General features: G+C 43.9%; 1 protein-coding gene across 2 annotated transcripts; it reads left to right on the top strand.

Moving 5' to 3' along the window:
• Window positions 1-86: 86 nt before the first annotated feature.
• On the top strand, window positions 87-10555 carry prkar1a.L (protein kinase cAMP-dependent type I regulatory subunit alpha L homeolog). 2 transcript variants are annotated; one of them, XM_018234270.2, is made up of 11 exons: window positions 87-274; window positions 2174-2358; window positions 4272-4445; window positions 4858-4949; window positions 5210-5271; window positions 5472-5518; window positions 6235-6393; window positions 6604-6664; window positions 7796-7917; window positions 8134-8215; window positions 8461-10555. In XM_018234270.2, exons 2-11 carry the CDS (start codon window positions 2185-2187, stop codon window positions 8631-8633), a joined length of 1146 nt encoding a protein of 381 aa, XP_018089759.1. In that variant the 5' UTR covers window positions 87-274; window positions 2174-2184; the 3' UTR covers window positions 8634-10555.
• Window positions 10556-11374: the final 819 nt, after the last annotated feature.

The following is an 11374-nucleotide window of genomic DNA, read 5'->3' as shown; positions in this document are numbered from 1 at the left end:
AGGGGCGTGGTTACAGTCAGGCTTGGGTCGGGTATACACAGAGGCAAAAGGGCGGAGATGGGCAGAAGCTGGAGGGGCGGGGGATAGCGGTTGCCATGGTTCGCGGTTCCTGTCAGACCGATTGACGTCACAGACGGCTGCTGATTGGCTTCGCGCTGTTTCCGGTGAGGGCAGAGGAAGAGACGGAGCTGGGCCTGAGGCAGAGGGGAGAGACTGGGGGGACACAGCCGAGATACCGGGGACACAAAACAGACACAGCCTGGTATTGGGACTGGTGAGATAAACCTTGATTCCTTCCCCATCTATCTGCCACATGCATCTGCCTTCTCTTACTATCTCTTCGTTTCTACGACTGATTAATTGTCCCTCCCCCTATTCATGCCCTGATTAACTCCCCCTCCCTTATACTTACTCTGATCAATTGCCCCTCCCCTTATTATTGCTCTGATCAATTGCCCCTCCCCTTATTATTGCTCTGATCAATTGCCCCTCCCCTTATTATTGCTCTGATCAATTGCCCCTCCCCTTATAATTGCTTTGATCAACTGCTCCTTTCTTTATTATTGCCCTGAGCAACTGCCCTTTCCCTTAATATTGCCCTGAGCAACTGCCCTTTCCCTTAATATTGCCCCAAGCAACTGCCCCATCCCTTAATATTGCCCCAAGCAACTGCCCCATCCCTTAATATTGTTCTGAACAACTGCCTCATCCCTTAATATTTCACTGAGCAACTGCCCCATCCCTTAATATTTCACTGAGCAACTTCCCCATCTCTTATTATTGCACTGAGCAACTGCCCCTTCCCTTAATATTGCCCTGAACAACTGCCCCATCCCTTAATATTTCACTGAACAACTGCCCCATCCCTTAATATTTCACTGAGCAACTGCCCCATCCCTTAATATTTCACGGAGCAACTGCCCCATCCCTTAATATTGCCCTGAGCAACTGCCACATCCCTTAATATTTCACTGAGCAACTGCCCCGTCCCTTATTATTGCCCTGATCCTCTACCCCTCTCCTTATTATTTCCATGAGCAGCTCATCTTTTTGTTATTGCCCTGAGAAACTGCCCCTTCCCTTATTATTGCCCTGATCCAGCCCCCCTCTGGTATGCCTGTCCTGTTTATTTGTTCCACCCATTAAACCTGCTCTGGAAATTTCCCCATAACATTATGCCTGCCCTGTTTATCTGACGCTCACTTTTATATTTGCCCTAAGTAACTGCCCTGTCTCTGTTGCATTTGCTTCACTCATTATTCTTTTCCAGTTTATTAGCCCCTTCCCTTATATCTGCCCTTGTCTCACATAGCTCCTCCGCCTGTGTAGGTACTCTTCCGTTGTGTATGTTTGTAAGCCTTTAGTACCTCTGCGGGTTATGCCCAGGGGCCAGCTCGTGTGATGTCCAGGGGTCTGCTCTTGTGGGTGTTTAGTAGCCGTAAACAGGTCCGGACTGAGAATTAAAATAGGCCCTGGCATTTCAGGTACACAGAGGCACACTCAGCCCACACAGAGGCCCAAACAGCCCCCACCAGCCCACTAAATACTGACTTTCTATGGAACCTTATAGCAGAACCCACAGATTGCCAGTCTGGGCCTGGCCGTAAATACACTATTCCTGCAGAATGCACATAGGGAACATTTGCACAAGTACCCTCGTGGCATCCCCACATAGTGTTTATATTGAAGTGTGAGAGAAAAGCTGGTATTGGCTGCTAGTGATGCCGATATACCCACACTACAATGGCAGTGCTGCTGGGAAGTTAGGGAAGTGGAGTGAATGGGACACCTGAGAGGCAGTATACTGTATTAACCCTTTGAGGCCCGTTCAGAGCAGTAATACAGCAAATAAAGAGATGAGGGAGAAATGTTATGAAACTGAATCCTGTTTCGTTTTTGCGCCTCCTGGTCCTGTCCCCTCAAAATGGGTACAACTCAATGACTGTTATCAAGTGTAGGTTAAAGGGACAGTTTGGTTTTGTCCATAAAAACTCTGCTAATTTGTCTTTGGTTCAGGCACACATATGATTATATGAGGTAAGTGCTCCCAATTCTCTTTTCCTCAGCCTGTCACTAGGAACTTCATTCCTTCTCCCCCCCCCATTTTCCCTGTATCGTTTCTGACAATCATTACCCCCCACCCAGCCCTAATCATGGTGCCTGTTTTTCCCAGCAGATAGAGCAATGGCTTCTGGCAGCACCAGCAGTGAGGAGGACCGCAGCCTCCGGGAGTGTGAACAGTATGTGCAGAAACACAATATACAGCAGCTTCTCAAGGACTGCATTGTGCAGCTGTGCACTGTCCGGCCCGCCTGCCCCATGGCTTTCCTTAGGGAGCACTTTGAAAGGCTTGAGAAGGTAATACTTTACTTATGGCTTCTTTTCACTGCACCCTGGCGGAGAAGGGAGCACTGTGCCCCCAGCATTGGTACTAAAAGAAAAAAACACCCTGTCCCCAGTATTGGCACTGCAAGGATTCTTCCATAGTTCCCCTTTTCAGGAAATTGTTGTTAAAGGAGAACTAATCCCTGGGTCAACCCCTGTTTCTGTCTCTGATCACCGACTGGTAGCATGTGCAGGGGGATATTGGCTTCCACTGTGAATGTTCCTGACAGGGGACCAACATGGTCAAATATGGCAGCCATCAACCCTGCTGCTTTTGATGATCTGATTAAAGTAGGATGGCATTTTTGGTTTCATTTGGGAAGTAGCAGGGTCCTGAATACTGTAAATGACAGCAGTAGGGGTTAGTCATGCTTTAAAAAAGATGAAAGTGCTAATAAAGGGCAATTGTATATAGGGTGCAGCAGGAAGAGAAAGCAGCTCAGCAGCTGTAGATAAAGCAGAAATATGTCACAGCTCCAGTGATCCTCCTGCAATCCCTGACAGAGATTAAGCACAGGAAACAGCTGGCACTTTATACGGACGGAGGGGAATCTATACCAGCTTAACCAGTGATGCCAACAGCAGGATCATGTTCAGTAAAGAAACAAATAGCAAAATGATACCAATTGCGCCTCTCATTTCTGGGTTCATTTGTCCATTTTCTTAATTTATACGGCAACCCTTGGGCTTAGTAAGCACCTTGCTCTTATATTCATGGGTCTGTAAGATCTATGGGTCCTGTATTAAGTCATAAACTGACATTGTATAGTAATTACCCCATATGAGGCCATGCCCTTTTAAATAAAGACCCCCTTGTGGCCAGAGCTGGCATTGCAGAAGGATTTAGTAAATACAGTAGGAGTTTTTTCCAGTGAAATACATTTAGGGGAGTAATTATCAAGCAGTGTTAAAAGAAAGGCATAAACAGCAATTGCTTGACTTATTTCCCGTTCATCTGAATGGGCAATGCCTTGTCTGTGCGTAAAATAATGCATAAAAGGAAATATCCATAGCAACCTGTTGTTTTTAATGGGTGATTTTAGGGATTGCAGTAGGTGGTATAAAATTATGTGTATAGCTTTATCATGCTGTATAAAATATAAAGAAATATAATAAATAAATGGCATATTTTTAAAATAGGGGCCATTTTCTTCACATAACACTGATTATGATTATACAGTTTTAACCTCTAGATCAGGGATCCCCAACCTTTTGAAGCCGTGAGCAACATTCAGAAGTAAAAGGAGTTGGGGAGCAACACGAACATGAAAAATGTTATTGGGGTGCCAAATAAGTGCTGTAATTGGCCATTTTGCAGCCCCTATGTGGATTGTCAACCTACATTGAAGCTTTGTTTGGCAGTACACCTGGATTTTATACAATCAAAACTTGCCTCCAAGCCTGGAATTTAAAAATAAGCACTTGCTTTGAGGCCACTGGGAGCAACATCCAAGGGGTTGAAGAGCAACATGTTGCTCACGAGCTACTGGTTGGGGATCCCTGCTCTAGATGATGTAAACTGGGGATATATTAATGCAAATCTAGGATTTTTGGGACCTGAAACTCAAGAGAAAATACAATTCAGTGTATTCAGCAAAATGGTGTTGTTGCTAGTGATCCTGTGCGGATTTTATCTGCATGTTTGCATTTGTTAAGGTGAGACGGAGATGAGATTCTGATACTCTTATGCTTGCCCCACAGATGATAATCTGCTGTGTTTCTATAGAATAAAAATCAATACAGCCAATAAATAAGCCTTAATCCATATTGATCTCCTCCATTGGGAAGATGACACATACAGAAGCCTTTTTTTCTGGGGAGGTTTATTTCTTATCAAACAGAGTTCTCAAATGATGATTAATGCAATTTTGTTTTGCTCCGCTCAGGAGGAAGCACGTCAGATTTTAAACCAACAGAAATCTGGCTCCCGTTCCGATTCTCGTGAGGATGAGATTTCCCCTCCCCCACACATGAATTCTGTGGTTAAAGGCAGGAGACGTCGGGGTGCAATCAGCGCTGAGGTGTATACAGAGGAGGATGCTGCGTCGTATGTCCGCAAGGTAAACACCTCAAGTTCTGCAGTAGAAACGGTAGAGGGTACCTGTGCCCCACCATAACTGTTGTGGGGTACAACATTTTAGCCACCACTGACTGCTGAGCTTGTAGTAGAACCAATGGTTGGAGGGCTGCAGGTATAACAAACAGTAAGTATCATTCCATATAAATCCTTCCTCCCACTGAATAAAGCTTTCCAGCCCCTTCCTGTCCAGGGCACCACTTGCTGTACCATTTGTCTCCAGTCAGCACTGCTATTTACAGGAGAAGTTCACCTTTAAATGTACTTTTACTATATAGAATGTTATAGGCTGCTTCATGTTGAAGGTAAATTGTGGGGTGAGTTGCCATTTAAAGCCAAATCAGGGCATTAACCAGTTGTGCTGATATAAAATTACCTGCTTTTTTGCCCTTTAGGTTATCCCTAAAGATTACAAGACTATGGCGGCTTTGGCTAAAGCCATTGAAAAGAACGTTCTGTTTGCCCATCTGGATGATACTGAAAGAAGGTATGAAGGGGGTGGTCCCAGGACAAACGGCTCCTAACATGTTCAAATGACAAATAAATGGAGGGGATATTGTTTCTGGGCTGCACATTATTTGCATACTATCTTAATCTAAAGTGGTGAAACATTTAAATTCGATTCCTTATCATAGAGCGAAAGAGAGTGTGCGTGCATGCCATTTCATTCGTCGGTATTCTGTATCGACTATAAAAAGTCCCTTACAATTTTACACCTGTAACTTTTCCCCCTTTCTTATCTTCCAGTGATATCTTTGATGCAATGTTTTCAGTTACATACATCTCAGGAGAGACTGTCATACAGCAAGGTAATAAACTATCTGGTCACCAGGGTGGTCCATTGACTCGGCTGCCAGCAGACCCTGTCTTTCACTGCACACAATCCTCCTCCTTGGTGATAAAGAGCGGCTTTAACAGCTCTGTGTTACAGCTTAGCCTGTCCCTTGGTAGGGGTGAACTGATCCACATACAACGTCAACTTAACTGACACCCATATCCTTTCCCGCAGGTGATGAAGGAGATAACTTCTATGTTGTTGACCAGGGTGAAATGGATGTAAGTTGTGCTAATTTTTTATAATGGCAGAGATGGAAATTCTTAACAGTTCATTTCAGATTTGGCCAATGGCTGTCTCAGAATTGCCAAGTAATATGTAACTTACTTTGCTAATTTCTCCCCCCTCCCATCTCCCCCCACGTCCAAGGTTTATAGTTTGAGCCTCACCTGCACTGTGGCACAAGCAATACATACCATATTCCCTCCTGTCTGCTGGTGTGGAGACTAATTCAATTCTGTGCACAGGGTAGGGGAAGATCCTTTATGCTCCGAAACAGTGTTGGTATAAATGCACTGATGCCTCTTTGAATGGACACATACAAAACTGCTGTACCTGTAGCATTTAGTTATATTCTAAAATGGTCACACCACACACACTGTCTATTTCTCTAGGTGACACTCCCTACAAGGTTCTTGAATATGGATTGTAACAAAATGCGAGGGCTATGAAATTCTCCAGATGGTATTAGCAGGTTATTGTGATGTGTATGGGCTAAATGAAATGAAACCTGGCCAGAAATTGACCAGATATTCATTGTTCCTCTCCCGATAAATACCTTTGGGCCTATAATGTAGTCAGATCGTAATTGGATCAGCCTGATTTGGCATTTGGGTGGCCAAACTCAGAAAAGATCCTCTCATTGGGTGACCCCACCAAACTAGTGGAACTTGGAGTGTTTGGTCAGCTTTATATTATAAACATCCTCTTTGTTTAGGTGTATGTGAACAATGAATGGATGACCAGCATTGGCGAGGGAGGAAGCTTTGGGGAGCTGGCTCTGATATACGGGACTCCTAGAGCTGCAACCGTGAAGGCCAAAACGAATGTGAAGCTGTGGGGCATAGACCGTGACAGTTACAGGAGAATCCTTATGGTAGGTCATCTTGTCCTTTTCTGCGGCAGCATTTCTGTAGCTCCTAACTATTCTAACTGGGATGAAATTCTAAGGGGACATTATGAAAGGGTGTGTTTGACACTAGAACTCTGGCAGCCTTAGCTCTGTAGTTCTGCCATTAGCCAGTGTCGTTACCTTAACTCTCGCCTAGCCAATGAATACAATTGATTGACTATGGGTTCCTTGCAGGGAAGTACACTAAGGAAGAGGAAGATGTATGAGGAATTCCTGAGCAAGGTGTCTATTCTAGGTGAGTTCTGCCCTTTGCTGTTCATGATAGTAGACATAACCATAGTACATACCTGGCTGCAGCTTTGATGTATATAAGCCATGGAATATTTATGGGGCCATTCTTATGAAGCTGCTTACTCTCTGAATGTTTGGAACAACCTGCCAGTCTCCATCTCTGCTGCACTTCTTTGGTAGAAATCTGGTTAATGGGGAGGTTAGTAAATTGGCAGGGTATTTGGAGATTGTGCGGCTATGTCCATAGTGATGCTATGGTCAGAAATAGATATGAGTGAAATGTTCTAGATTTCACTGCTAAAAAAAACGCCCATAGACTCCAATGTATTTTGGTCTGAAAAGGTCTCTGTTAAAAAAAAAAAAAAAAAAAAAAAAAAAAAAAGGTTCCACAGCCACCACAAAAAAATGCCTTTAATGCATTTTCCGAATTTTCACTGTTTTGCAAATTTCTGGCATTGTGTATACAGGACAGTTTCTCTTATCAGCAGTCAGGGAAAGTACTTTGTTGCCACACAAGCTCCCTCTGTTGGCCAGAGGGAGTAATGTCAAACTCTAAAAAAAGTGATCCCCAACCAGTGTGTCATGAGCAACATGTTGCTCACCAACTCCTTTTATGTATCTCCCAGTGGCCTAAAAGCAGGAGCTTATTTTTGAATCCTAGGTGTGGCAAGTTTTAATTGCATAAAAACCAGGTATACTGCCAAAGAGAGCCTCCTTCAGACTGCCAGTCCACGCAGGGGCCACCAAATAGCCACCCAGTCCTTTTTTTGGTATCCCCAAGAACTTTTTCATGCTTGTGTTGCTCTCCAACTTTTTTTACATTTGAATGTGGCTCACGCATAAAAAAGGTTGGGGACCCCTGCACTAACAGAACAAGCCTGTGTATAACAAGGTAATTATTTTAGATTGGTAAATGCCCATTCTGTGCCGTTACCTTAAGCTTTAAATACAGAAATTGCATTTCATCCATAGCCACATTTTTGTGAGCGGGAAGGGTGGCTCTTTTGCCCAAGTCTGCTATATATACTGTTGCATTTAACATATTACATGCCTGCCCTTTGTGCTCGTGCCATGTATACCATGCTGCATTTCCATTTCTAGGGGAGCTAAAGAGACTTCTTTCTTTCCTTCCTAGAATCCCTGGATAAGTGGGAGCGCCTGACTGTGGCTGATGCCTTGGAACCTGTACAGTTTGAGGATGGGCAGAAAATCGTGGTGCAGGGAGAGCCTGGAGACGAGTTCTTCATCATTCTAGAGGTGTGGCTTTGCCACAGGGATGAAATGGGTTGTGAAAACTTACCTGACATATCCAACCTAAAGGGGCTGCATATTAACAGTACTTCACAAAGAGAATATACAGAAGCCAGGATACAGATGGGCATTAGTGTAGATCCCAGAGAGGCAGCATGGTGGAATGCAAGTAAATCTGAATGTGCGGTGGCTCATTGCAAATGTCCCTTTTTCTCTCTTTAGGGGTCAGCGGCAGTGCTGCAGCGCCGCTCGGAGAATGAAGAATTTGTAGAGGTTGGCCGTTTGGGTCCCTCCGATTACTTTGGTGAGTTCCAGCACTATTTATGGATTGTGTCTTTGTTATGCTAATGTTTGATTTGTAACAAGTGAGTGTGTTATGGCTCATGTGTGATTGGTCCTGTTGTGAGTCACATGAGGCTATTATTGTATATCTGGAGTTGCGCACTATATTCAGGAGTAAGCACAATAGTATCACAAGGCACCCACTAGTGAGGAGAATATGATATTAAACATTCTGAATACATGTCTTCTTGTTTCTCTTCCTCTCAGGTGAAATTGCCCTGCTGATGAACAGGCCCCGAGCAGCCACCGTGGTAGCCCGCGGGCCCCTTAAGTGTGTCAAACTCGACCGCCCACGCTTTGAGAGAGTCTTGGGGCCCTGCTCTGACATCCTGAAAAGGAACATCCAGCAGTACAACAGCTTTGTGTCACTGTCTGTCTGAGTCGCCTTCCCAAGCCATATTGGGACCCCCCGTTTCTCCTCCACACAAGTTAAACCACACGGCTTTTCCTCCGCACATTGATTTCCTTCACAGCGGAACAGCACCTGCCAAAAGCTTGACATCGTCAACTTTTTATTGTTTAAGGAACTATTTTTGTATTTCCCCCTTACATCTGTCGCTGCCACAGAAGACTCTCTTTCTCTGGAAACAGAAATGCATCCCACGCAGAGCTGAAGTGAGTGTGCTAACAGGGGGTTAAGTCTTGGTGATTGTGGCTGATCCAGTTCCAGCCTCATAGCTCAGGGTAGGAATCAGTCCTTTCACTCAGCACTGTGATTTCTATGGCATCTCCCACCATTCCTAGTTATTCCACACACTCCCCTGTTCTTTTTTTTTTTTCTTTCTTTTAAAGCATTTAAAATATTATTTTTGCCCAATTTACAAAACAACATGAAACGTTTAAAAGTAAAAGAGGTCTTTCTAATTCTGCTCAGGTCTGCTGTGATTCCCTGCTATAATATTTAGGGTTTTTAGGGAAAAATAATCTGACTGAAAGTCATCTCCAAAGTCCAAAGATGCAGCAGTCTCGCTGGCAACCCAAGAAAGTCTGTGACACCACAATCACCATAGTTTAACCCATGCTATAATCACCCTGACTTAGCCGCTGCCACTTCTCTCTTGTGTGACGTAAGTGCTGTGCTATTCTATCCTAAACACATGTTGCTCCTGTCTCTGAGCAGGGAGTTGTTACAGTGGGGTAACTGTAGACGTGGTTATTTTCATTTCTTGTGTTTCTTCCGATCACTGTTTTGAAAACTGTCTTTCTTCTGACCTAAGTAGGACCTTGCACCTCTCAATTTCATTGTTCTGATTTGCCCGTGTGGGGAAAAGCTTCACAAGACAACTAACCGGTTATAGTTTAGTTATAGTCTTGTCTGCTGAAGCCAAGCTTTCCAGGTTAACAAACATGTTTTTTGGAATCAACCCAGCCATTAAGCAGAAATGGGCATTTGTGCTATCCTGTGCCTGGAGTTGGATAGGCTGCTGTTGTGCTGGGAATCTTCATATACTAATAGTTCTGCAGTATAAGGGGCAGTTTTGGGGTTACCATGTCACAGGCAGATTGTGCTTTATCTTCTGAGATTTTAGGTACTCGCTGCTTTTCAAGTTTGGCTCTGTAGGGAATCATTTGCACCTGGTTTCTATTCAGCGCCCTCTAGCTGTCAGTTAAGAGAAAGATTTTACAGTTGGGCTCAAGAAACCGCACAAAGTTATCGCGGATTATGGCAAAACACACCGCATGGTGTTTCTGGTTTATTTCAGGGAACTCAAGCCTGAGTGGAAGTTGAATTGGGTCTCATTAAGTTCTGTTTTTAATGATTCAAATAAAAGCTGTGTTTTAACGCATAGGAACCTTAGTAACACCATGTGAGGCTTTTAAGCTCAGATCTCCAGCTGGGGGGCGCTGTAGCGGCCATTGCACCGATTCCTCATAGACTCCCATCTGCTGTCTCGTCTGCATTTTATATTCTGTCCTGTTAATTCACACACGCGCGGTTTTAGCTTTGCCTTTATTCTCGTAGCTGCGGCGTGAAGATAAATATAAATAACACAGCTTTATTTTCCTGTGTGTGCGCGCGTGAAAATCTAAAGATGTTTTGAAATCACAAATCTGTATAGTTATATTTTTTGCCTTTTGCTTCCACGAAACCCCCAACCCCCCCCCATCCGATTTCTCAGTTCTTGTGTCCTAGAGAGTCACAGTATAGTCAAAGAGAGGACCATTTTTGTATTGTAACCTGACTATATCAGTCTCATTACTGTATGTGCTAAAATATATAAATATATAAATATATATTCCTTTTGTTATAGATCTCTCCTAAAATGCAGGTCGAGCAATAAAAATGATTTTAATTCTTAAACTCTGCCTGTGTTTTTTATTGGGGGGTGTTTAATAGTTTTAACCACCGAAAAAAGTGGGGTACAGGATACAAAATATGTTGTTCACTTGCCATGTAGAGCACCAGCCCCAGACCCTTGGCTTAGGGAGCGGATAAACCAGCGAAGTGCAAGAAGAGGGGTATCGGGCACTTAAAAGAACTCCACAAGGGATGCCAAAAATAAAGTTAAAAATTTAATATTGATTGAAGATTCATTAAAAAAAGGAACCGTATGGAGATACTGTTCCTTTTTTGATGAATCTACAATAAATATTAAATTTTTAACTTTATTTTTGGCATCCCTTGTGGAGTTCTTTTTAGTGCCCGATACCCCTCTTCTTGGATACCCCTATTCTGGGGTGTTTAATAGTGACATTTGTGTCCAGACTATTGGCTAATCTATTTGCAAATCAGGAGGCATTTAAACTTATTATTGCTGCCCCCAATAGAGTCTGCATGCCACTGTGCCAAGACAGAAAAATACACCATAAGAGTTCTTCATGGGACCGGTCCGTCAGACACATGCTGACCCTGCCACCCCACTACAATTTTCTACCTGACCCCCCACAAATAGGTTGACACCTTCTGACCCGCAAAACCAGAACCAATCTCATTCCTGAGCCAGATCAGATGGGGGGGTTGGGGATTGCTGTATCCTCAGAGGAGGGTGGTGGGATCACTCCTGCACTTTTTGCCAAAAACCCAACCACTTTGAGGGTATTCCGCGGGTACTCTGGTGTGACGCAGGGCTCTACTACTGATTGTCAAAGCAGGCGGTGGGGATACAAAGCACATAAATGG

This window comes from Xenopus laevis, chromosome 9_10L (genome assembly GCF_017654675.1).
Source record: "Xenopus laevis strain J_2021 chromosome 9_10L, Xenopus_laevis_v10.1, whole genome shotgun sequence".
NCBI classification, from domain to species: domain Eukaryota; kingdom Metazoa; phylum Chordata; class Amphibia; order Anura; family Pipidae; genus Xenopus; species Xenopus laevis.
The sequence above is the reverse complement of the archived record's forward strand: the minus strand, read 5'-3'. Positions and strand labels throughout refer to the sequence as shown.

Excerpts from the sequence above, each read along its gene's own strand:
- prkar1a.L (XM_018234270.2), top strand. The coding sequence starts at position 2,185 with ATGGCTTCTGGCAGCACCAGCAGTGAGGAGGACCGCAGCCTCCGGGAG. Across the intron at positions 2,359-4,271 it reads ACTTTGAAAGGCTTGAGAAG|GAGGAAGCACGTCAGATTTT; the intron begins GTAATACTTTAC and ends TGCTCCGCTCAG. Across the intron at positions 4,950-5,209 it reads CTGGATGATACTGAAAGAAG|TGATATCTTTGATGCAATGT; the intron begins GTATGAAGGGGG and ends CTTATCTTCCAG.